The sequence below is a fragment of the Globicephala melas genome, chromosome X (genome assembly GCF_963455315.2).
Source record: "Globicephala melas chromosome X, mGloMel1.2, whole genome shotgun sequence".
NCBI lineage: Eukaryota > Metazoa > Chordata > Mammalia > Artiodactyla > Delphinidae > Globicephala > Globicephala melas.
Window position 1 is genome coordinate 5,587,384 of NC_083335.1, and position 27,766 is coordinate 5,615,149.

Here is a 27,766-nt window from a genome sequence, read left to right on the forward strand (position 1 = left end):
TAAGTTTCCGTAACAAAAGACTCCTGTTTAGCGTTTCGTAGTTGCGTCTACCCTGTACTACTCTCCTCTTCACGCTAGAAGTGGGGCCCGAGTCTTTGGTGGTGTGTTGCTTCCAGTAAGCTTGGTATTTCCTGCTCCTGTGAAAAACGCCTCTTCTCCTTAGCTGCCTCGACCTCCCAGATATTGCTCACAACACGCACGTGCTTTCCTCTCGTCGTGCCTTTTGAAAGTGTTGTTGTCTTTTGAATGGCTTCATCCCCACTGTTCACTGGGGCCCCTGCTGAGCTAGGGAGAGCCCCCTCCAAGCAGTTGCTCGATCCTGCATCCCAGCCACGGAAGATGCTGCATACGCTTCAATCGCAGAGCCTGTAGGGCATGATGTGTCCGTTTCCTCCCAGAGTGTGCCAACTTTCAGGGCAGAAGCTTTCCCTGACTCCTCTGCCTTTCAGTGGAGCCTGGCACACAGTAGGTACACAAATCATGTTGGTTCAAAGAACACATGACATGACTTCTTGGAATCTCGAGCAGCTCAGCCACGTGATTCTGAGTTTTCAACAGTTTTCTGAAAGATCGCTGAATGGTAATGTTAAAATAAAATTCTAGGTGTAACTCATATATCAAAAACTCAGTTCGCTTGTGTGCATGGATGAAACAAAGTCGTCCATTTTTGTTTAAGCAGCAAATGCTAATACGAAGAACAGAGTTAGAAAGTAACACGCTACTTAATGAAGTACAGGATAAAAAGAGGTGCTTTCAAAATGTTGCCTAAAAAGTGGCTGAATTTCCTTTAAAATGGTTTAATTGCACCTTTGCTGGCTTGCTTGAGGCCGCTCTGCTCCACCAATAACTGAGTGCTTTCTAGTTCCATTTTATCATCATGGTTCTTAGTGTTAATTGACCACCTAAAGAAGAAAGGTTCTCCTCAAGCCTTTAGAAAGATGAGCGGTGATAATGAGACACACCACCATGCTGGAAGTTTTGAAGAAACTCTTCCTTATAAAGTTAACATAATCGAAATTGGCCTAATTGTTAAAGTGCCTGCAATTGTGTGGGTTCGTTACTTTTTGAAGCATTTGTTGTCATATTCTCAGAAACCAAACTGTCACCGAGGTTAGATAATAAGACTTTTAAAGCCAACAACAAATTTATAGGCACTGAAAGTGACCATGTGTGTCCTAAGAGGTGAGGAGAACACGGCAGCAGGTTCAAAGTGGAAAGAGTTGCTGGAATCTCAGGGTTCTGGGCAGTCCACTCTCTAGGTCTCAGCTGTCTCCTCCGAGATTCCCTAGATGATGCTACTCCAATTACCAAGGAAAAGGAGGGTGTCCAGAAATCTGGGCAAGTTTCATTAGCTACGAATATGACTGCTAGGACCTTCTGCCTCCAATTATAGCTATCTGGACGACACAGAGAGCACATTTTATTTTACGTAGCTGTTTAAAAAGAGGTTTTATTGTTATCTTTCCTTTAACTACCTTTAAAATGGCCAGAGCCGATGAGAGGGTGACTATGCTTTAGCTGACATCGTAGAGAGCACACGGATGACTGCTGGCTTCTGGGATCTCATTCAGAGGGACCTAACCCTAAACGTCCCCTCCCCTCATTGAGAGCTGCTCCTCAGGACACCCACAACTGATAAAAATCATCGACAGTATGACACAGTAAAAGACACAGGAGACAGTCTATCATTTCAGACATGGGGGATTTCTTTCCTTCCCGTGGTGGACTTTTTCAATCATCTGCTCACCTCGAATACTCTTGTTAGAGACTGGACACCAATGAATAGGTCCTAGGTTTCTCCAACCACCTACGGAGGCCAGACCTCCATGTGGTCCTTTTATTTTGCATAGAGCGGAGCATCCGATTCTGTACCCCATGAACCACTGTGCTGGATAAAGGTGCCCTCTGGTCCAACACATCTGGGAAACCTTGGGTAAGACAAAGATAAGCTGGTCTCTTTCTACAGGACCTCTCTGAGCCTGCGTTATTCACAGGGTGCTCCAGGAAGGGGCTGGCACAGTGTCTGCCGAAGCTCCGTGGTGCTGGAGCCTTTTGTTCCAAAAGGAGACAGTCCCACAAGACTCGGCAGAACACAGTACAGAACCCATGGCCTTATCGTTCTGAGAGGACATGGGGGCTGCAGGGATGCGCTGTGTGTCTGTGACGTGCATGTGTCCAAAAGCACCAGAGATACAGACTCCAACCACAAATCACCTTTGGTCACAGGGGTCATCTAAAAGGCTCAACCCAACATCCCTGGAGCCACGCTAATCTATCTAACGTATTTCTTTAAAACTTTAGTGATGTGGCTTGTCCCCCATTTCATGAATGCACGAGGCAGAAATTATGGGAAAAGGCACTGTGTGTGTGTGTGTGTGTGTGCCCGTGTGCATGTGTGTGTATAAACGCATATATCATATATGCAACGTTTATAATGTATGGGCTGGTACGCATCTACATCAAACTTTAACATCAAGTATTTCCTCAAATAAGCATCATTATAAAACAGAATTTGAAGCTTTGGTTTACGTTTAAGAGGTGGAAGAACCAGGTAAATAATCTAGCTGAGGTGTGTAGCAAGGAAGGAACATATCCGATTTCACACCACAAGCTAGCGTTAGATTCAGGACTAGACCCCAGGTCCACGGGCTCTTTGTTTACGTTTAATAACTAGTGGACTAACTGGCGATTCACAGTAACAAGGGAGAGGTCTTCAATGGTATCCGACTCTACCAAGCTCATTTCTCTTATGTGGATAAGCTCCGAGGGCCCTAGGCCACCATTTCTTCCGAGTCTCAGTTTCCAGCCGGTCCTTTCACCGTCTGCTACCTCAGCAGCAGTGTCTCAAGCCAGCAGTCTCTGAAGTCCTGGTCCTAACGTCTCTTCCTCCTCTCCCTCTCCCCCATCTTCTCTGATAGTGATATAACTAGAAGCACTTTCCATCCCGAGAGCTTCCCCTGTACCTTATCTGTCCCCACTTAACAAACGTATGTCTCTCTATCTTGTATTTAGTTCTTTACAAACCGATTTGATCTCTCCTCCTGGACTCTAAACTCCTCGAGGGTAAGACCCGTGTCAGGTTTATTTTTAATTCCCTCAGCATCTATCACAGTTCCTGGAATGCTGGAGATCCTCAGTAAATATTCATTGGATGAATAATGCACAGACGTCGTGGTCAGGAAGATCTTTGTGGCTGTTTGTCATTTTCAATAATGAAACCACCGTATCTATAAGACGGATCAGTGCCTGAATAAAGCTGTAATTTCCTAAGCAGAGCGGATGCGGGTCCCGATTTGTGAAAGACAACCACCACGTTGCTTAACGTTGTTAACGTGTAAACGCAAGGAAGAATTTCATGCTTGCTAACTGCTTGCTTGCCCACCCTTTTGGTAACAGATGTCAACCTCGGTTAGATTCAACTCAACTTATTAGTGCATGGCTTTTAGCCAAAAGCAATTCACATTTGCAGAAGTGTACTATCACATATGTCTTAATAACAGAAATGTGTTTTTTTAAAAAAATGTATGTGATAAGTCACATATGGTAAAAGAAATCTGTACATCTCTCAGGCCTTGACGCCACAATGAAGCTTGCAGATAGTTGCTGCAGAACGTTCATATACAAGCGAGAGTCTCTCTGACACATGAAAGAGGCACAGTTTGAACATACTAACCAAGCTTTGATACGGGCATGGTTCCAATTGACTGATAGGTACACCAGTATCTCTCGTCCTGATCACTGATCTTAAGAACGTACAATTTTGATTCTTATCCTCAGAGGTAATGTTGAATGTTTCAAGGTAAAATCGTTAGTGTATCCAGGTACATTATGTGCTTACATTCACTAACCGTATATTTAATTTCTCCTTTGTATGGAGTGTAATTAATGAGTACCACCGTCTCCCTACGGTGATGAAAGAAGCTTACAACCATGAAGGTATTAAAAATAAATTAAACAAGTGGTTGAGAAATAGGGAGGGGGAAGGCGAACCTTTAGAGAAGAAAATATCCAAAGTACATAACATTGTGAAACATTTGCCCTCACTTGAATCGAAAGCTTAATTAGCCTTAGTTAGATCTTGGGAAGTAATGGAATTTTAGAAAATGTATATGCCATTTGCAATACATCCATCTACACACAACTTGGAAGCCTACCAACGTGCTCTAGTTATGTGTTTACGGGTTTCTGAGGCATCACTGCTCCGTCAATGGACCTCATATCCATAACGATTTTCAATGATCCTGAATTCGGAATGGTCTCTGTGCTCCGAGTAAGGATTAGGTGATACCTCAGCCCCAGAAAGTCCTGAACACAAGATAAAGGGCTCAGTAAATACCTACTCAGTGTTTTAGAGGACAAAAAGAGAAAGGGTTCATAGTTTAACCTTCGCTGTCACGGGAAAGTTTACATCTGCACCTTTTCCTACCTGACCAGCCAGAGCAGGGGTCAGCAGACTTTCTCTGTAAGGGGCCAGATAGTAAATATTTTTGGTTTAGTGGTTTGTACAGTCTCAACTCTGCCACTGTAGCACAGGAGCCACAGGCGATACTGAAACAAATGAGTGTAGCTGTGTGCCAATAAAACCGCTTTTATGGACACTGAAATTTGAATTTCGTATAATTTTCACATGTCATGTAATAGTCTTCTTTTGATTTTTTTCCCCAACCATTTGCCAAACTCTGCACCAGAGGATGACATCCAATCACACATAATGATCATCTTCACCAATCTGTGCTCATACTTGAGTTGTAAGTGATGCCTCCAGACCTCTACTTTTCCAGCAAGGCTGTACACGCTTTTCATGGTACGCCCGAACAATCACATGTTAATTCTCATATACAAGATCAAGCCAATAACTGGTCAGAGGCAAAGCAGTTAGTATGAACCAGAGCAACGTAGGAACATTTTACACGTGGCATGAATCAGAAGAAGAGAATGGACGCCTTGGTCAGTTACAACACGCGAACCCTTTGGCCCCGACACTCTACTAGGGTAGGTACCAGTCTTATTAAGCCTCCAGGCCAGGTGCCTGAAAGGAGTGTTTTCTGGGATGTGTCCAATTTGTTTCCTTGTGCATTCATTCAGAAAACAGGTAAGAAACGCTGACTCTACTTGGGATCGCAGTGCACTGTGTGTAACTAAAATTCTCTGGCAGACATCAGAAACGGAAAGAGGACCACTATACGTAAAACTTTTCAAAACTTCGCTTCTGCTCTGCTGTCAGGCAGTTTAATTGAGCCGTGCTCTGAAATTCCTGTCCCTGAGCTGAGGTCTTGAAGAAGGCTGTCTTCTTAAAGTACCCAGGTGGCTGTGGCTGGGCAACTGAGTTAGGTATCAGGTATTAGGTACCAAATGCAACAGGACACTCAAACTCACGCTGACAGCGGTATCTTATCTAATTGGAAGACAATTCTCAACACCTCCCAGTTGGTTGTGACTTAGGTTTGCTACTGGACAGATCTTCAAATATATTAAAGAGTAAAATATTGTTCCACATTCTATTAGTAACCCTTTGGCTCTTCTAGTTTTTCTCGTTACAACATTCCTTAAAGTGCTAGACATTCGATACAGTCTGTACTGTGAATTAGCCAGAGCTCTTAAAAAATATAATTATCTGTAGGGTCGAATTCTCACAAGGAGCAGACAGAAAACTGGTCCCACTTCCAGGCCATCAGTACGATTTAACAAAGCCCCGCACACTGCCAATAGGCTGTCTTGTGCACGCAAAGAGGGAGTTTGGGACTCACTTCCTATCGGGAGGGCTTGAACTTGGAGATGTCTGTCCCACTGAGGGCCAGATTTACACTCCGCCAGCCTCTGCCCCATCCCTTGTGACCCGGGGCATGCATCTGCCCGTGGGTGAACTGGAGGGAGGGGCGCAGTCGGACTATGGGAAAGAAGATCACTAATGGCCCACCCAGGGACTAAAGACCTGGCCTTGGCCTCATTAGCACCATCCTCTAATCCATGGAGCTTGCCTGCCATGGGCTCGCAGTAGAGAAGCCTTCCGGGCAAAGACAGAAAAGAAATCAGGCTGCAGAGAAGATTTCAACCGCAACCAAACAACCAGACCAAAATTCAGCTACTAAAAATGCTCCCATAGGACGACTATAGCATAATACATCTCCAGACCACAGATAGCCCTCCAGAGACTACAGGAGGCTGATAAGGAATATTCCATGGCCTAAGAAAATTAAATTTAGAAACAAAGTACACAAGACCTTTTGGAAAAATGAATTGGAGCTTGGATTTAATGGTGTGCTAAACACTACCCTGGTGACTTGGAAAAGTTAATTATTTTATAAAACACAAGCAGCCTTCTTGTCACTGGCATTAGCTGAACCATTCTCCCAGAAACTATTAAAAATCAATGCAGTCCCAACTAGATAACTGGATAACTAACCATATATATCCAACTCTATCAATAATAACATTAAATGTGAATGGATTTAACAATCCAGTCAAAAGGCAGAGACTGTAAGACTGGGTGGGGGGAGAAACAAGATTTGACTATATGCCATCTACAGGAGACACACTTTATATTAAAAGATACAGATTAAAAAACAAATCAATGCACTCCCCATTTCTGCATTTGTTATCCACTCTAATGGAAGTCGGCTGACATAAGTTAACACATAGTTCCTAGAGATGTGATATTACCAGACCTGTAGTAACCCGGCAAATAGAGCAGATCTTCCCTAGGCCACGTGGCTGGTGGAACTGGTATGCATCATAACACTGCAATCAGATGTCACAAACCCAAATGACAAGACAGCCATCTTTAATTTGAAAGTCTCCCTTCTGGAAGAGACAGGCTGTCTAAGATGTGCTATATTTAAAAGAGTGCTGTGCAGCTTGTTTATAATTTAAGAGTGTCTCATAAAATGCCTTGGAAATAGCTCTCTGTTAGCTAGAAAAACCTTCAGTTAAATATATTTTTATGAGCTTTTCATTAACAGAGTAGCGAGGCCTTGATGCTGAGGTGCCAAACCTCCCCACGTGGCTGGAAATCACTTGGCACATTTTCAGCCATTTACGTCTCTGTCATAGGTCCAAGGTTTGCAATTAAAAATGTAATCTTTTTAGCATGTGCAAAACCCAAAGGCTTGAAGTGCTCTGCATTGAATATGATTATAATAGTATTTGGCATCTACTCATGGACGGCACATATTAATTTATGTAAACTGGGCATAACTTGGAGCACTTCCTCATCAGGACCACAGGAAAAATCAAAAAGCTGGTCCCTGCTCATTGGAGGGTTTTTTTTTTCTGCTTGTTTTGTTTTTGTTTTTGTTTTTAAATTGTCATGAATAGAGATGAACTCAAAATCAAGGTCTCTTTTATGACCTTCTTCTTTCACATGCCTGGAGTACATTCAAATGAACACTTCCAACTAATAAAAAAAAAAGAACTTACGTCACAGGATTATTCTTAGATTTTGCCTTTTCAACAGCCTGTGAACAGAAGAAAAAAATGCAATTAGACAACATTAGCAGGCATAATCTTTGCAACTAGTTACCAAAACAATAAGCAATATAAAATGCTCTTCAGAAACACGAGGAGCTAACCAAGGCAGGCTGCTGGAGATAAGCAGACCGGAGACCCAGAAAGCAATTTTCCTCTCCCGGGGAGCGTGGTTACCGGTCCAAGTGCAGCTTTCAGACACAGGCGGGCACTGCCAGGGCTGCCTGGGAAATTCAGCAGTGCCTGTGAGAGTGGGCCCTTAGGTTCATAACTCCATCCTCCTCTCTCCACTTTTCCTCCAATTTTTTTTTTTTTAACCAGAGCCCTGTGCTTGTGGAAAACAGCGATCATTAAGAACTCCCCCATTCCCACTCCATCCTTTCACGTTCTGGAAAATGGCTAATTTCAAAGGACCACACTGCCATCCACATTCTGAGATAAGACTCAACTCTATCCTTCCTCATGACTCCCCTAAGTTTCCTGTACGGTTCTCCTTTCTATTTGGGCTGACCATCTGTTGATCACTAGAAAGGGACTGATGATTTATTGAGACCTTGTCTCCGTTGGGTGAAAGAAGACAGAGAATCTGGTTTACTGTTCCTTTTTGTGAGTGTATTTTGAGCTCAGATAAATTGAGAATGTACACCCACTGAGACGAGACCAGGTCTTTAAAATGGACGTATGAACTTTGTATATGCTTGACTTCTGTCTGAAATTTTAGAATTAAAACTGTAAGCTCTCTGTATCTGTCTGTATGTTTATATGTCTGTGATTCAGAAAAGTCTTTCCCTCTAATTATGTGAATATGTAATATTTTCCTACCTCCAGATAATACCAACCAATTAGATTTTAAATCCCTTACACTAAAGGAGCTCATTGTGATTGGCTTAGAGATAAGGAAGTATTCATATAATTGGCCGTTCTCAATATTTCAGAACTATCTCATCTCCCTCCTCCGCGTGCACCTGCTTGGATTATGACAGGGTGTGGAGGCAGACACAGAGGGAATGGTCATGGGCACATCTGGGGATTTTTAGATCTCTGGTGGGAAACCGTTCACCCTGCATTGCTCCGGCCCCCTGGCTGCACCTGCCCGGTGATAGAAAGGCCGAAGTATCCATTTCTAAAATCATTTTTATTAGCAGATACCACAAAAGGGCAAGGGCTGACCGATGGCTTGGATCAATTTCCTCCCGTGGAACCTTTAAGAAAACACACACCAAATCATCGAAATGAGGAAATCTCTGGGCCTCTTGGCCTGTGTGCCTTAGATATGGAGGCTGGTCCCAGTTTATTGCTGAACCCATTGATCTGTGTACAGTCCATTTATCATTCATGAAAAGAGCTAGTGATCTTCACAGTATATTAGAAGAAACAACTCAGATCATCTGTCAACAGCCCTCTTATTTCTGTTTCCCTCTCCACAGGGATTGCATCTCCTTCGATTCTTCTGGAATTAAAATGTTGCTAAGCAACACAGCTGGGGGCGCTGATGGCAGAATGGCTACAGTCTATCAAACTGTTTAAGCACCTGGAGGGTTATAGTGATGATTTTTTTTCATACTTCTGTAGCATAATTATGTCATCAGAACCAAACTTGTACCCCGCCAAACTCTTTCAGGCTGTAGAAATAACATTCAGTATGGGGAGCGTTGAAGCAGCGGTTTGCCAACCTCAGGGCTCTTCAGACTCTTTTAAAAGGTATCCATTCGGAGACCTGTATATCTGTGAATCCTGGAGGTGGGTGAGGGCTAAGAGATGAAGAGAATCCTGCTATAAATTAGAAGGCAGAGGCAACCACTTGTAACAGACTATTTAAAATCCAACATTGGACTTGACATCCTGAATGACCAAGGCATAAGCATACTGAACCTTTCTGTGCATAACAACTCAGTGCACTGGGAAGCAATTTGTTTTAAATCAATGAAATACCTTCCCAGTTTAGACATTAGTGTTGGAAGTCCAAGTCCTTCTCTTCTATTGAGTCTCAGGTTCTGTTTCTAGATAAATACCCGTTAATATTTGGGCACTTTCTTTGGCTCGGTAGGCAAAAATCATTTTCTCACCATCTGTGGCTGAGGGTGAATTTTGGCAAGTATAGTGAGAAAGAGATGGAATGAGGTAACAGGTGAAAATGAGAAAACAAGGACTATGCGTCTGGCTGGCCCAGTCATCTCTCACAGGTGTTTAGGGTATGAATGCCTGAGCAGTCCCTTGAAGGATGCTGAAAGGAAGAGCCAGATGCCGGCAAGGAGTGGGGGAGAGACCTTGACCTTCACTACAGCAGCACAGGCAGTCTGCACGCCCACGCTGGCCTTTTCTACCACCTTTTCTCCCCCAGTCCTGGAGGGTGGAATAGGATATGGCGGCGGGCTGAAGACAGGCCATTGTGGAAATCACGCGAATCTGCTTTTCCCAATCCCTTAAAATCCAAACAAATCTGTTCTTAAAGAAGACTTAGATTATCACAAAGTAATGGACATGGTGTTCCAGTGGTTTCCTTTGAAAGCGAGCTAGATGTGATGGGCTGAGCGTGCCACTGGCCGAAGACGGGGAGGAGAGAAATCAAAGTGACATTGCTTAACCTAGCTTTGATTCAGCGACATGTTTTCTGAAAAGTCTTCTCTTCTCTGTGTGTCGAGACTGTCACTTAGACCCAGTTATTTTTCTCTAATCAGGAGGCACATAATCACATTCAAGGCCAGGTTCTTTGAAACATATGTCTTTTTATACAGTCATTATAGGAAAATAACTTCATTCAAATTAATTTTTTCCGGGTTGCTTGGATAGTGATGGAAAATAGGCTGAGAGGTTTTCTTTGGAGATTAACCCAGGATCATTCCAGAGTCCCCAGAGCTTTAGTGAGATGCTCTCATGTCACCCTCCTGTGCGCTCACCTCCAAATGAAATGGTTGCAGGGGGTGTCCGCCAGGCATGGGAAACGGCTCACCATTTGCGATCTCCACTTTCACTGTAATTTGACTTTTTTTTTTTTTTTTTTTTTCGGTACGCGGGCCTCTCACTGTTGTGGCCTCTCCCGTTGCGGAGCACAGGCTCCGGACGCGCAGGCTCAGCGGCCATGGCTCACGGGCCCAGCCGCTCCGCGGCATGTGGGATCTTCCCGGACCGGGGCACGAACCCGTGTCCCCTGCATCGGCAGGCGGACTCGCAACCACTGCGCCACCAGGGAAGCCCTGACTTTGTTTTAAGCACGCTATAAGGAATTATTAAGAGACTTTGAAGAAAAGTTAAGTGAATTATTTGCATGCAAAATATATATAGCTTTAAGGTAAAAGAACTAGTCTAGAAAATATACAAGGAGAAAATTCCTCTTTTCCTTTTATACAAGTTCCAGATACATGTTCAAGAATGTGCTATACCCTGCAAAAGGAGGGAACTCAAAATGAAATGATACAGTGCGATCCACCAAGCATTAAGAGGGTTACATATTGGGATTACAGCTAATTTTGAGTTTAAAAACATACATTAAAGTAATTTAAACTGATTGGAAAATGGAGGCTAGATAGTTAACACTTATGCTGCTTTAATTTGTAACGTCTATATGCTTTTGAAAACCTATATTCTACTTATTTCGTGCCACGTTTCCCTAACACGATACTTATCTTGCCATCAAGGAAGTTCCAACATAAGATAGGAGGATAAAGGGACTTCCCTGGTGGCGCAGTGGTTAAGAATCCACCTGCCAATGCAGGGGACACGGGTTCGAGCCCTGGTCCGGGAAGATCCCACATGCCGCGGAGCAGCTAAGCCCGTGCGCCACAACTACTGAGCCTACGCTCTAGAGCCAGCGAGCCACAACTACTGAAGCCCACATGCCTAGAGCTGGTGCTCTGCAACAAGAGAAGCCACTGCGATGAGAAGCCCACGCACTGCAATGAAGACGCAACGCAGCCAAAAATAAATAAATATTTAAAAAGATAGGATGATAAAATAAATTAAGATGTTAAAAAACATACTCCAATAGGGTGCAACAAGATGCAATGGGCTACAGGTGGAAAGAGTGCTGTGCTAGAAATCCACAGACCTGGGTTCTGCTACCAGCTTCGCCATTTCGTATCATCATGACGTTAGCGATGCGGCCAACGCCTGTGAGCCTCAGTTTCCTCATTTTAAAAATGAAGACCACCATTCCTGCTCTGTCTACATCAAGGGTGGTTGTGAGTAGCCAACATCGATGACAGTGCTCTAGAAACCGCAGCACGCTAAGCAAAAAAGTGCATCTTGAATGCGACCGCATTCCGCGTAGGCGTCAGCGCGTACATTTTTATTTTTACTGGACTACAGTTGATTTAGAATGTTGTGTTAGCTTGAGGTGTACAGCAAAGTGGTTCAGATACATATTATTTTCAAAATTTTCCATTATAGTTTATTATGGGATATTGAATATAGTTCCCTGTGCTATACAGTAGGTCCTTGTTGGTTACCTGTTTTATATATAGTAGTGTGTACCTGTTAATCCCAAACTCCTAATTTATCCCTCCCCCACCCCTTTTCCCCTTTGGTAACCAGGACTTATGGTGCATTTATATATTTTTATAGCCAGAGAGTTGATGGGTTTTCTGACCAGTGGCCAGGCTGTAGTATCAAATCTATGCAGTTATTCCAACGAGGATTACAGAAGCCATTCAGTTCCTCTCTCCATATCAGAAGCAGTTCTGGGGTGAACAGAATGCTTCTGTCTGTAAAGTCCTACTCGATGAAGACTCTGATGTGTTTAGATCCTGCCAGGCCTCGCCCGGGCAGGGCCTCTCACACAGGCCTCTGCCCTGAACCTTCTTGGGATTGGTGTTGGTGGTAGAGAGGTCAGGACACCCGAGTGCGCACGCTACTGCCCCTCACACTCTCTCCTCCTGCAGGGGAGCCTAGGAAGCATCGTTCTTTTCGCAGAGACTTCTTCATCAGCCATCCCTCCTCTCACACCCACTCCATCCGCAGGGCTCTTTGCTTCTTCATTAACATTTGCCCCTGAGGTTGGGAAGCCCTGAGGATGCTACCCTCAGTGAACCTCCTCCATGATATGGCAGCTTGAGAAATTATATTCCCAGGGAGAAGACGCTCATCTCGTTCCAAGGGCTGTTTACGAGCCAATTCCTGTCTCATTACCAGCATTGTATTCTTCTTGGTATCCTGCTAAGCAGCGAGTTTATTTCCTCGGGAGGGATGATGTGGCTAAGGACACGCTTGGAGTTGCTCACTCATTAAATCTAGCTTCCTAAAAAGAAGAAGGCCCTTGTCTTTCTGTTACATGGCTGCACCAAAGCTGAAGTGACTCGAGGGCCACAGTGAATTCCATGAACCATCAAATGCAGTTATCGTGAAAAAACAGAAAGAAGGAAGGGAGGAAGGGAGGAAGGAAGGAAGGGAGGAGAGTGGCTCTCTATTGAGCCCCATCCTCCAGGGCAGACAGAACATCCTATTTCTTGAGGGAGAAAATGCTACAGGTAAAGTGGAAACTTGCTAGCCACATTCTATATACTGACTGAACTTATACAAAATTCTTCGGTAAGGTGATTCTGCCCCAGTGATTACATATCATGAACTGTTACTTTAGTCCAACAGACAAGTATACTATATTCATAAAAATATTTGGGGGCTTTTAAGAAGCGTGCCCTGAACATTTATATCCAGACTTATGACGCTACACCCCCCTGAGACTGACAGAAAACAAACTCAGTGCAATATGCTGGTCTGTTGGTCTGCTGAGACCATCAAAGTGAGCACTTAGGAGGCCTAGAGAGACTGGAGCCATGGGCTCATTTTACAAGGCCATGTAGTCAGGGACTGCTTTCCTCCGTAATCAATGATCATACTGTCGGTCAAGCATAAAATGCGATTCTGTTACCACTGTTTTGCATGCCTTTTACATTTCCTGTTTATGTTTTTTTCCTGGCATTCTACTAGCAGACACACCCAAACTGCATGTATACAATACATTTCTTGATAAAAAGTGAAAAGTCAATCATTCAGATAGTTTCAAATAACTGGATACTATGCATTATGGAAAGAAGACAGAAGAGCAATCGATTGCACTGGTTTTTGTATTTCTATGTTTTACCTTTAATTTTTCATGGGGCAACTCTGCGAGACACAGCCATACCTTCATTTAGTGGCAGGTACTGGTAAACTGCATTGATTGCTAAGTTCAGGAGAGAAACTCCTCTATTAACAAATGAACTCGTCATTAGGGTATTCAGATGGTCGAAAATCAATACCTACAGAATGGGTTAAGTCAATTAAAGAGACATATCCTGAGAGCACTTGCACAAATATAAAAATGAATTGCTTAATTACAGCATTTAAATAGATTGCACTGGAATGAGGAAAACATCAAGAGGCTTACATTCTATCCTACGGGCTGAGGTATCGGCTGGCAGCACGCACGCACACCCAGGATTGCAGCTTAACAGGAGAAAGTGTCACTCAGCATTTTGCAACACCTGGATGCCTGCCTGAATTTCTGACAATCTCTAGGAAGACACTTCCCACTATGTTTAACCCTCTGGTGGATGAGTGCCCAGGAGGGAACATGGAAACATCCTGTATTTGAATCTTGAACCTGAAAGAAGCAAAAACACCTTCCCTAGCTTTAGAGTAGTGGGCTTCTCCGATTTTAATTTAATTCATTGTTTTCGATGCATACGTGATGTAGACGTGTGCTAGACACCATGGGGGCAGGATTAAAATTTTGACGGGCAGAGACTGGAGGAAATTTGTTCCAGGTGTCCGGCACCTGATAGTCACTTAATAAACGTGGGCTGGGTAAAAGAATCGGGGCTGATGGTAGAGTCTGAGAGGCCTGAGCACTGCTCCGGGGATGAGGGAGCGTCGGCGGGTCCCCAGCTCTGTGACGAGAAGAGAAGAGGCCTCTGGAGGAAAAGCTGGGCTCCAGGACCGTGTGCATCTGGATCCGTCCTGCAACTGCCCACGAGGCTCGAATTCACGCCCCAACGAGGAGGGAGTACGGAGCGGTCCAGACGGTACATTTCCATCGTGCTTTCCGGCAGAAGGCTGTGCCCCCTCCTCACCCTTCCTGCAGCTATGGTCTTGCTGGAGACTTACTACTTCTCACTGGGACCACAGCCACTGCCTCTCCTTTGGGCCGCTGGTCTCTCTAGCGTTACCCCATTTTATGCTCCCTTTGATCATGAATCCCCCATAGCTTCCCCAGGCTCATCGAATTCCTGATCAACTTCACCCAACCTGCCGCTCAAGACCCTACCAAGGCCAGTTGAATACAGGCCTCATAGCGGGTCCTACTTGTCCCCGCATGTGTAGGAGTTTTCTGCGTGTCTGGCCCCGAGACGATGCGATAACAGGACTCAGTAGTGCCTGCATTCCATTAAGGCTTGCTCCCTCTAGGCTGACTCTTTTGCTGGATACAAAACCCTTTAGCAAGATGCATTTGTCAACTGGTGCTTTTGTTTATAACCAAGGTTTTGATATATTGTAACTTAACGAAAATGAACCGTCTTTGGTGAAGAAGCACGTTTCACTCCTAAGACTCATCTGTCGACACTAATCATTCTCTAAGTGGAGTAAATACGGAGACACGAGGCAGAGCAGCTCAGCACTGGCTTATTTATTCTGCCCATTAGAAGGGCCAAGGTAAGTGGCACTCAGTTATTCTGTTCCCCTGGGGCTTGTGGATTTGAAAATTCAATTTTCTTTCCCCCAGCCAATCCGAGCCTTCTTGCCTCTGGTACTGGGAGGCACCCCTCGCAAAATGACACGTGTCCTTTGCTGGGAGATGATAAAGACCTAATGGAGGCTCTCTCTCTACTGTGTGTAACGAGGAAAACGGGAAGAGTATTCTTAGTGCCTAGTAGGTACCCAATAATCTAAGTATGCCAAAACCTACATGGGAGTGAATACTGATGACATACCTTCAGTAATAGCAGACTAGTGTGTTCAGGCTTTCCGTCCCTTTAGAGCATATTATACTCTGGCCAAGGACGCTACATCCATTTTTATCATCAATCTGTATTAGAAAACCCAGTAATCCTTCCACCCTCGTTTCTCCTTTATTCTCCCACTATGACTACACTCACAACACTCTGACGCCAGATGTGTGTGGGGTCTTCCCACACCAAGCAAATTTCTGCAACGCCAGCTAGGTGCCCGGCCATTTAACTCAATTCTGACACTGTCTACCTGGAGAGAGCATCACATCCCACTGGTTAAGGGCTCAGTCCCACAGGACTGCCTCCGCCCACTTCAGATGCCAGTCTCAAGCCCAAGTTGTCACCTATGCTTCTGATCAATCGGCTTATACATCAGAGGTTCCAATAGCCACCCTGGAAGCTCCACGAACCCCATACATGCTCCGTAAAGATGGGAGGGTGGGCTTGGGCATGCCAAGCTTCCACTCGTGGCTTGGTCTTTCTGGTGACCAGCCGGCCCGCATCCAGGAGCCCACCAAGAGTCACCTCATTAGAACAAAAGACACTCCTATCACCCGGGAAATTCCAGGGGATTTAGGACCCTGGGTCAGGAACCAGGGTCAAAGACCAAATACTAGAACAAAAGATGCGCCTACTGCTTTTATTACTGAGGAAATTATGAGGGATTTAGGAGCTCTGTGCTGGGAACCAGGGCCAGAGACCAATGTGTATATTCTCTGTTATTTCACAATACAACTGACTTCTCTGTGCCCCAGTGCCCTTGTTGGCAAAATTAGGCAGCTGGGGTAAAGACTCTCTGTGGTCATTTTAAGGTCTGGTAGTCTATGTTTTAATACACACACAAGTATTTCAGCATATATATACACACACACACACACACACACACACATAATATATATACATATACGATTCAGGGATAAATATGGAACCCCCATTGTGGAGTCAACCTCCATTAGCAAGAAATAAGATCTATTAGCAAGTTTATAGATGTTTAGATCTAATGTTCCGAAGATCCTATGAGATACTTCATGATGCGTGCGTTACGCCCTGCCGTATGTTTTGGAAAGGTCTGCTGCTTTTATCTGCCCACCCACTTGAATTTCGAATCTTTAACCTAGGATCGCTAGCTAATCTCAAATTTGGATACCTGTTCTGTGTGCTTACAATGCTTCTGCTCTTTGCTCTTGCTAAATCAATAGAAATAAGTAAATACATCTGCTTAAGAAGACAGATTCTGCTTTCCATTCCTGACAAGATCCTTGGGCGTTTGCAGCCTACCTGATAGATTTTCCAGCAGATGGCAGACATTTGGGGAACAGAATCAAGCATTCCTAGGCCCTAAACCAAAGCCCCAGAACATTTTTCCAAGCCAGCATCTAAATTTCAAAATCTTACATTTTCAGTTTGGCAAAGAGTTTTATTACTGGAGACATTCGTACTGCTCTAACAGATGCTAGAACCCTGACTGAACTCAAAACGTGGACACCTCCAATAAACTTAGGTACACGTGGTACACTGCCTGGGGGTTGTTAGCTGATGACTAAGACAGAACCTCCAGGCTGCAGCCATGGATTTGGGACCCAAACTGGGGCAATGAAGGGGCTTAAGGAAAAGAGCAAGCTTGGACCAAAGACAGAGTGGGGATGGGAGTGGCGAGAGGAGCGATGCTGTCCAGCCACTTCCTGCAGCCCAGAGGTAGCGACAAGGGTAACACGGTGATACCTGTTCTTTCCAGCACTTTGATTCCAATTGACTTAATGATTCCCAGCTTCCCAGAGGTGGCTGCTACTCCCCCTACCACCCTCCGCACAGCGCCGGATATGTGCCGTGTGCTCTCTGTAGACAAAAGGCTGTGGTCATCCCTGTCCTACTGGAGAGTTATCGTTTCTGAAAGAACAAATTGTACACATTTTTGTTTCCACTTGGACCTTGGGGCAAGCAGCACATCCTCGCCAACGTGTGATTTAAGGCCATGGTGAGAAAGTGTTACGCTAAGCAAAACAGCCATTGGGTTTGCGATGGAAATGCTCATAGATGGACACTTCCTAAGTGGTAGTGGTTGTTCGTCAGTATCCGGTCATCAGCAGTGACGGACATGACACGCGTGCAAACGCTGTGCTCCTCTGCACCTGTGTGCTCAAAGCATTCTATGAAGATTACAATAAGAAGGCAATCTACGGAGATTACGAGTCAAAATATTTGGCACTAAAAGAAGACCTAATTACAATGAAAAAATTCAGCAAGCAGGTTTCTAAACAGTCATAGACTTGCCTGGAGCATATTAAAAATCACATCATACAAGCCCTAAGCAATTTCTTATTAATCTAGTCTCTATGCTAATACAGCCAAATGGAAAACACAATCTTGGGACTCTGAAGGCCAATGTTATTCTATTAACCTTATATGTTATCCTATTTACTTTCCTGTCTTTAATGAATAAATTAAAAGATCCGTATGGATTTTATTCTGCTACCTTCTGCAGCCTTCACAGCCCAAACGCCATCACATTTTGTGGGGCATTTCAATGAAAGGCAATGGCAGATAAACTGTTTACATTAAAAGACTCTATCAAAGTTATTTCGCACCCGGTTTCATCCTAATCCATCTGTTGTTTCTACAGCCCTGACGGGCTGACCTCTCTTGCCGTGGGTGCTATATTGATATCATTACGGAAGAGGCCTTCCCCAGCCTTTCTGCTGATAACAAAGTAAATGGAAATGTAGAGAAACCTTGGGGAGGTAACAACTTGTTCAGCGCGATGAGAGAAGAACTGTGGCTAAAACATAGGAAGCATTATAGCAGGGAAGAGTATCTGTCGTCACAACGAATGAATTCACTGTAGCGCATCAGGGGCCAGCCGAGAGCAGCAGTAAAATGTATTGCCCCCCTTTCCATTAGCAAACTTTAAACAGAAAAGTGGGCTTGAATTTCACTTAGCCACTAGGTTTGGAAAGTTCAGTATGCATCCCAAGTACAAGGAACACACCCCAAGGCTGCCAGCATGTTCAGATTTTCTGCTACCATGTAATTCATTTCATATGCAATTATCAGAGAACAACCTAGCCAGTGAGCTGGTCCCACAATAAGAACAAAAACAAATAAACAAAAATGAATCAAGTATAAAACCCAAATCAAGAACCTGGATTAAAAGCTCGAAGACAATATTTTCCTGTAAATGTTCACAGGCTTGAGGTGCAGCTCTGCTACTAGCATCTAGTTGAAAAGTCCAAAAAAAAAAAGAAAAGTCCACACGTCCCCAGTAACATGCTTTGAATTAAGTACCACATTTCTAAGGGCAATCCCTTGGCAGAAAAAGAAAGAAGATTGGTTAAATAAAATTGGGTACATCGGAGCAACTTACGATAATACGTCCAGACACAACTCATTAGAATGTCTTTGTGCTCAAAGCAAACTGAAATTGTCCAGCTCTGTTTTTAAAGCACCCACACACCACTCCAAGCTTTACCTATAGAGTCCTTTAGCTGAGCCTGGTCACTAACTGAGCATTTCCAGCCATAGTGCCCGTTTTTGGAATTTCTAACTGGGCTAAATGAAGTCACCTAAGGTTTCAGTTTCATTCACATTAATCATAAGATGGTATTACTATTAGAATTCCCTAAAGGTCGTTTCTAACAATACCTACTTCTTTTATGGGCTTTATAATGCTAAAGTCTGATGCTGCTAACACCAGTCCGAGATGATTAGGGCAAGGGAGAGCCGTGTCCGGATCTAACCCAGCTTCAAAACCCAGGCATCACAGACCGTCCTGCTGCCAGGGTATAACAGACATTACATGCTTCAAGCTGCGTAAATCAAACATCAGGATAACATGCAAGGAAACATCAAGGAGATGTTTACCTGGCTCTATGAATGTGTACTGGAGGGGGCTCTGGAGTTGGGCCACCACACATTCTAGAAGCCTTTGGAATAGGTCAAATTGTGGATAGGTTAAAACTTCAAAGATGACAATTTTAATAAACCTGTCAATACGATTTCGTTGTTAAAAAAACATTTGTGACGGATTAGGCTACTCATATTGAAAGAGGAGCACCAGGTCTATATCTTTAGATCTTTCACTGAACTGCAAACACAGCATCAATAACTGCTTCTCAGCTGTAAATGAAAATTGATTCCAGGCTTAACCCGTCATTTTCAGGAGTTCTTTTAATCCCGAGAAACATAAGAAGAAAAAGGGACCAAAAGAAAAACTGCAGGTTCAGTGGTATGAGGGGCGAGGGTGTGCAGAGAACCCCACACCGAGGCACATGCAGGAAGCCTGTCCTACTGGATCGTGCTGTGCTCAGGCCAGACCCCAGGGGACTCGTCACAGCATCGCTGCCTGCCGTGCATGACTGGGTTGAAAATGGCAATTCAATAACTGTTGTATGGAGAAGGCCAGGGTTGGGTTTCATATTTATGATGCCAAGAGTGGCAGCTGAGAAGGAAAACGCAATCAACTGGCTAATGGACATCATGGAGACCCCCATATCCCAACCATGCTATTGTTTTAAATTTTTATTGAAATATAGTTCATTTACAAAAAAGAATGTGTGTGTGTGTGTGTGTGTGTGTGTGTGTGTGTGTATAACTGAATCACTCTGCTGTACATCCAACCCTGTTATTGAGAGCTGACTTCAAAAACAAAACAGAACATACTGCAACTTGTATGTTCACGCAGACTAAGTTCAAAACACTGCATCCAATTCAAACACTGTTCTGGAACATTCCAATGTCCGATGTCAACTTTAAGTAATTATTTATTTTCCATTCAGGGGCAGTTCCTGAGAGAGAACCAAGGTGAGAGTAGAGTGTCACAGCAGACCGTTATAGCCTTTCTCCAGGGCACAGTGAGAACTCAGAAAGAGAAATAAGAACTGCGAGCCGAAGGTATGACTCAGCTCTCCACCCATGTCAGTCCTTTGAAGAAAAACTCTTTTTCAGAGACACATAATTTTCCTGGAGGACTTGGTGCAGTGTCATTGGCAACCTGGCCTTTCTTCCTGGGATGTCTAGGTTAAAACTTGTCAGAGCTCAGAGGGGAGGAAACGTCATTCATACCCAATGGATGTCTTTTGGGTGCAGTTAGGACATTCAACCCAGTTCCTAGCAGATCCCTCTGGGCACCAAGGCCAAAATGAAGGGCAAGATCTATTTACCAATGGACCCCAAAGAGGGGGCTTCCAGTTAATGTTTAAAAGGGCTATAAGGAAGAACAACCTCCGATCTGCGTAGCGTTTGTGGCTCTCAAAGCATTTTCTTATACACGATCTTCATCTCGTCCTCACAGTACTCCAATGCGTTAGGCGACAGCACTTTATTCTAGTGTAGTGGTGAGAGATCTGAGACTTTGAGATGTTAGGTGACTTGCCCGATGTCATGCAACTATTACGTGACAGAGCTGGGATTGAAGTCCAGGCTTTTCTAGTCCAAAAACCATGCTCTTTTTAAACCATTTAAAAAATCTGAAGTATAGTTAATTTACAGTTTGTATTAGTTTCAGGTGTACAGCAAAGTGATTCAATTATACTTACATATATTGTTTTCTAGATTCTTTTCCATGATAGGTTATTACAAGATATTGAGTAGAGTTCCCTGTGTTATACAGTAGGCCCTTGTTGTTTATCTGTTTTATACATAGTGGTGTGTATCTGCTAATCCCAAACTCCTAATTTATCCCTCCCCATCCCCTTTGGTGACCATACGTTTGCAAAAGCCATATGCACTCAACGACCACACTTACAGTTCCTCATGGCTAGGTGCACACAGCTAATACACGTTAGGACAAGACAGAATCTTTTCATTCAAGTTGGCCACATACTGGCTGTTTACCAAGTAGCTAATTCGGCAGCTCCCTTTAACATCCCATTCCTTACAAGAAAAGGGGAAGTAATGGATCTAGTCTCTCAAATATGAGGCTTTTTAGATCGTCACTACAGTAGTAACGATGATGATGATCTGATGACGGTGATGATGTAAAGTAGCGAGTACTTACTACGTGCCAACCGTAGTGTCAAATGATTTGGCCTGTGTTCACTCACTCAATCACCGACTCCTCACTATGACCCAGTGAAGTAGTGCTACCTCTGTTAACCTCCGTGTTACAGATACTTAGGTCTTGAGCCCAAGGTCAACCAGCAAGTGACAGAGGCAGGATTCAAACCCATTCGACCACACGCCTATGCTCTCTCGCTCACTCTCCTCCACGGCGCCACACGACTGATGTCCAAGCCACATGGACGCAGCTGCTTCCCAAATAGTCCCAACCGAGGGAGCAAAATGCAATGGGGAATGTGGAGAGAGCACGCAAACTTTCAACAGATATTTTCTGGGTACCATCACCATGGCTTTTCCACTGAAACTATGGGCGTATGTGATTGAGCACCTCTGACTTTAAAGAATCACCAGAAGGTAAAATATCTTGTTAAAAATATATTTTACATCCCCGAGTCTCTACGGCCGACAATTTGGCATCTTTAATTTGTATATTACGCTTCTCCCCTTCAGGCTTCCTGCTGTATTTTCCCGTTTGCAGGAATAATACTTAGCATTTAAACACATCCTAACTGTTCTATTGGTGTCTGTGCACAGGACCCACTCAGCACGGCCAATACTGCCGTCGGGGGTGCTCGTGGTGGGGCAGGGAGAGGGGAGAGTGTTCTGATTACGAGAGACTTGGGACTGAAATGTCGAATTAGAAACTGACACATCTCAACCCCGTGTTTCATTTTCATACGTGCATTTGCAATGATTCTCTTGGGATGCTTTATGTTGTAAACCATAGCATTAGGTCTTAAGAGCTTTGGGGAAAAGATTGGTGTGTACTCACCAAATCTGGGCAATTTGGGTGCAATGATCATGCATGAGATGATCTGAGGATGTCTCCAGAAAGCTAATGGCTTTTTAATTGAACCACACGTGCCTGAATGTAGCTACCAGGTTCTGAGAACGTCTCTAAGTATAATGACGGCTCAAACCAATGGTGTGGTCTGGTCCCTTGGACACATCATTTATTGTACCAATGCATTTGTTCGGATGCTTTTCCCTCCAATCATCCTGCCACAAATAGATGTGGCCGGAGATGTGATGGTCCCATGTGGCACCATGTTATCTCACCTGAAAAGAAAAAGATTTTGGTGGTTCCTCAATAAGTTAAACATAAATTACCATAGGACTCAACAATTCCACTTCTAGGGGGAAGAATCAAAAGAACTGCAAAAAATTAAAAGATTCAATTCAAAAGAACTGAAAACAGGTGTTCAACAAAAATATATACTGTATACACAAAGGCTCATAGGAACTCTATCTGCAAAGCCAAAAGGTGGACCCAAATGTCCATCAACTGACGAACGGATGAACAAAAGGCAGTATATGTCCATATGACAGAATAGTATTTAGCCGTAAAAAAGGAATGGAGCACTGATCCAGGCTACAACATGGACGCACCTAGAAAACATGATGCTAAGTGAAAGAAGCCAGACACAAAAGGTCACAATATTGTACGATTTCATTCAAACGAAATAGGCAGATCCACGTAAATGAGTGGTTGTCGAGGGCTGGGGAGTAACTGCTTAATGTACGATTTCCTTTTGGGGTGACGAAAATATTCTGGAACTGGTGTTGGATCCACAACCTTGTGAATGGACTAGATGCCACTGAATTGTAGACTTTAAAAGGGGGTGAATTTTATGTTATGTGGATTTTACCACCACGACAAAAAAAGGAAAATGGTGTCAATCCACACATATTGGAAAAAGAATACTGGGCTTCAGAAAGCCAGGACTCACCAAAACTTGCTGTCACTGTGGCCTGTGCTACTGCAAAAGCATCCTCTCCCGGCCTTTAGGCTTCGGGCTTTGTAACTAGTCCTGGAACTCGAGGGCTCATGTTTATAACCTTGCTCCCGCTTCTTGCTTCCTGGACCCAGCTAGGGGGAAGTAAGCTGTCATTTTGCCTTACCTCAGATATCCCAGTTCAACCTCTCCTTCAAATGAGAAGCTCTGTGGGGAAGGCGTGGCAGGCTAAGGGCCGCGGGCCACAGAGAGCTTCCCACTCACCAACCGGGATTACCCGAGGGCCTCGGCATTGACACGGTCACCGCATACATCCTAAAACCCCAGATGATTCAGGCCAGCTGACCCGATGCCACTTCTTCAGGTAAAGACAGAAAATAACAACTCGAGAAGCCAAAAAAGGAGACTGCACTTGTGTAATCACATAGAGAAGACGCCAACATGCAAACTCTACCTTCACTTACTGTTGATGACTTGCTTGAAGCATTTTCATTAAAATGTCATCTTGCATCTGTCAAAATCAATGACCTAGGACTGGGGGGGAGGGGTTATTTACCATTATAATGATTTTTTGTTTTTTGTTTTTTTTTTTTGCGGTACGCGGGCCTCACTGTTGTGGCCTCTCCCGCTGCGGAGCACAGGCTCCGGACGCGCAGGCACAGCAGCCATGGCTCACGGGCCCAGCCGCTCCGCGGCATGTGGGATCTTCCCGGACCGGGGCACGAACCCGCGTCCCCTGCATCGGCAGGCGGACTCTCAACCACTGCGCCACCAGGGAAGCCCCGTTATAATGTTCTTGTCACTGGCATATTAAATGCAGAAAGCAGGAATGGCAGACACGGGAATTTAAGTGTGCATTTTACATTTGCTCTGGAGTCCATGACCCAGGTAGGAAAGGGATTGCTTGCATTCAGTAAACGTACCACAAGCCCCCGGGAGACGACTGTGTTTGTTCTTGATAAAGCACCAAAGCTGCAAAGATGCAGTTTTTACATATTATCCAAAATGCAAGCAGGATAAAGCGGAGAAAGTAAGGGAGAGGGAAGTTTTGGCTACATAACATTAAGAAGTACTCAATTTTATAATTACGCGGAATGGTAGGAGTTCTCGTGCGGTCAAAAACTGTAGATGAAAATGGAGTAGATAAGCCTTGAAGAGTCTTCCCTAAGCTTTTTTCTTTGCAGGCTCCTCAGAAAATATTTAGTGAATATGGAATTCTGTATTTGTTAACTATCTTGAAACACTAGTGCATGAGCATTCCTTGAAACACCCTGGTTTCAGTTTTATAACTTAGATTTCACGGTAGAAAGAACATGGTCAGGTATTGGCTTTAAAAAAAGGCAATCCTTCTGTGTTCCTTATTTGAGGCTCTCAGCACACCCAGGAGGACCCCACACGCGAGACAGTTTTCTGTCCCAGAGAAAACACATCAGCATCACTGATATCACGCACTACACTGCCATTCTCACGATTCATACATGATACCTAGCTTTTTCAAATCAAGAGGTGCAGGCTCATTGGAAATGCTGAAAACACACATTCTTGCCATCTAATTTGGCGGTAAGTACTGTAAATATCTGTGATGCAGAATGGAAGAAAACAAGGCAGCAGCAAGTTTTTGCCAAATGCCTTTTGCCTGAAGGTTCATGCGAGCCGCAAGCTACTGGGCACTGACGGTCAGCTGTGTCCTGAAGTGGCACCCCTGGGAAAGGTGAACGGAGCAGTCATGTTTATACCCTAAGGAACGAATGAATGAGTGTGGGCGCTAGGCCTCGTGGTGGAGTCACTACAGGAAAGTTACACCGCACTCGAGACCACACTTAGTCCAGGAGAGGGAAAGATGTCAAAGTGTGAGCTGATTCGACCTGTTCCAGGGCACTATGCCTGCCCTCGCTTCTCTCCCTCTCTCCAAAGTTCACAGATGAAGCGGGTAGGCTTCTGGAGGGCAAAACCATTCCAGGTCCTCGAGCTCCCTCCCCGTGGGTCCCAAACCGAGCCCTAAACTGGTCCTACCTGGTAGAGCTCAGTGGCAGTGCACTGAGTGGTCAAGGTCTTCACGGGTTCAAGGTCATCTTCATCGCTGCTCAGCTTAAGGTCGTCTTCAAGCATCCTACAAAAAAAGCCGAGTGGCATTGACGTTAAAAAGCGTCTTTTCTAAATCATCCTCAGATACATCTTGCGACGAGGATAAAATATTGGAGCTCCAATCTGACAGCTGCAATTCTGTCAAAGGTGCAGAGGGAACCAAGATTCTTTCAGCTAATTAGATATTTGAGCTCTTATATTTCTGTCAGACTCTGCACACATCCTGCCTCTCTACCTTCCCCTAAATCAAGGGGGGAAAAAAGCACTATTTCAGCATCTCCAGAGATGACTGGAGTCTATATATTTTTACTACTGAAAGTGTAATAATGTACAGATCAGTCACTGTGGAGGTGGAACGTGCCGGTGGATCTCTACAGGAAAAGATGCTCGAAGTCTCCCATGAGAGAACAGGGGCATGACGGCGGCCCCCGGCTCTAGAGGCTGTCGTCAAAGTCTGCGGGGGCTCTCCGGATGGCAGAGGCAAATGGCCCGGTGAATCTCCACTGCCTTTCCGTGTCCCCTGCACAGTGGCAGCTCGGTGGCCACAAAATAGCTGGGCGAGAAATGGCTAGTCATTAACCTTTTGATATATGACCCATCTCTTCCCGTAAAATTTGATCCCAGAGACGTACGCCCATGATGTGGATAAGAAATCTTTCTCTCCTAAGGCAAGGTACCTGAAAAATACGAGTGGTCTGAATTTGGGTGATGAACTATAGCACTTTCAAAATTGTTTATCGAGCACACAGAGCCTTCTGTTTCTATGGGGATATTAATTCCAGTGCCACCCGCTCTCCAGCTCCAAGTCTGAGCTACTGCAGGAAGAGTGACTTATTACCTTAAATTCCAGTTACACTCCTTTCAAAGACCAACTGGTGTTAATATTTTTTATTTCTTAAACGCAGGTTTAGACCTCATCCCCAGCCTCTCTGGACTGATTACTAGTTTCTGAGCACGCTTTGCTCTTTCTTGCTTCCAGACTCTGCGTCAGGCTCAGCTCTCAGGCTAGAAGTCCCTTCTTCAACTCTGGAAGTCCTATTTTTTCCTCCACGGCTCAGTCAGATCCCACCTCCGCCACAAAAGCTTTTGAGGAAGAATCCCTCTTCCCTCTCCCCACCCCAGCTCCGGCTGATGCCAGCTCCAGCTGTCCCCCGAGCACCGCCCCCAGTTCCCACGTGCACAGGCGCGGTACCTTATCTACCTCTGCCTTCTGCACAGCGTCTTCCCAGAAACGATACAGTCCATCAGCCTCATTTTGCAGACAAGCAAAGAAAGGTTCCGAGAGGCCAAGTGCTTTGCTCAAGGTCACACAGCTACTTAGTGCTAGAGCCCGTCCTAAAACTCCCACCTCCTGATTCCCACCTACGTGTTATTTCCAGAAGGGAAGCTGGAAAGCGAAAGGCAGCTTCTAATTTGATAAATAGGGGAGCGTGTTATGTCAGAGGTTATGTCCAAATGTTAGAAAGAGATTCAGGTCAGAGTGGGTTCCAGAAACTCTCCAAAGAGAGCCCAGCTCCTCTACTTTCACGCTCAGCCACATAAGACCAGGATGTGTTCACTGAGGTCTGAAACCCGAAGACGGATATAAAGGATGATTGGTGGGAAGGACAGTTGTTAGAGTTGGTTTCAGATAAACGAAATGTGCAGGATTTATGACTGTCCTTCAAGAGACTAATGGATGTTTGGAAGATCTTAGAGGAGACAAAATGTATCTTGGCATTGCTTTTGCAGTTGCGGGTTTATAACTCTGAACAAATAATTCTTTACAGCACATTGTGCTCCATGAAGACAGTATCATTCTCACAAGCTTAGAACTCAAACATTTAAAAACAACCTATGCTGGGCTTCATTTTCTGTGTGTGTACGTGTGTATGTGTGTGTGTGAATACAGTGTTAATTTACACCTAAGTGTTCGGCAAAATAAATGATAAATGATTCTTACCCTTTAGAGGATCCATTTCTGTGTCAGGGAAGGTGCTGAGTATTTGACCAGCAGCATGTAATTTGTGATTTGGACCTTACGAAGGAAGTTCCCATAGTAATAATAATGATTAGTCCCATGTTCCAGATGGAAACACTGAGGCCTAGGGAGGTTAGGGAACTTGTTCATGGTCACACAGCTCGGAAATCACGGTGGCAAACATGGAACCCAGACCACCTCCAGCCAGAACTTGAGAGTATATAATGTATTCCTAGAGGATGTAACTTACAAAGGACAGAATATGAAATAAAATCAACAGCAACAACAAAAGCCCCACAAAATAAAACAAAACATATTGACCTGGGATCAAGACGTTTGGGTTCAACTGCGGGCGAATCGTAAACTCTGATACCTTGGGTAAGTCATTTGCTGTCTCTGTGCCTCATCTGTGTCCCCCATCCGTTACATGGGATGATAATGAAACTTTTTCACACGGTGGTGGTGGTGAGCATAACATGAATTAATGCATGTGAAATGCTTTATGAAAATGCAAAATAATGCAGGGTGTCATTTATTAGTTTAGA

General features: G+C 44.4%; 1 protein-coding gene across 4 annotated transcripts in view; it reads right to left on the reverse strand.

Moving 5' to 3' along the window:
* AFF2 (ALF transcription elongation factor 2) overlaps positions 1-27,766 on the reverse strand; it is a 499,644-nt gene that overhangs the window by 82,239 nt on the left and 389,639 nt on the right. For all 4 annotated transcript variants that reach the window (XM_060292350.1, XM_060292348.1, XM_060292349.1 and 1 more), the window contains 2 exons: positions 25,190-25,286; positions 7,417-7,454 (listed from right to left, as the gene is read on the reverse strand). In XM_060292350.1, coding sequence (XP_060148333.1) covers positions 7,417-7,454; positions 25,190-25,286 — 135 coding nt within the window. The remainder of the gene's footprint in view (positions 1-7,416; positions 7,455-25,189; positions 25,287-27,766) is intronic.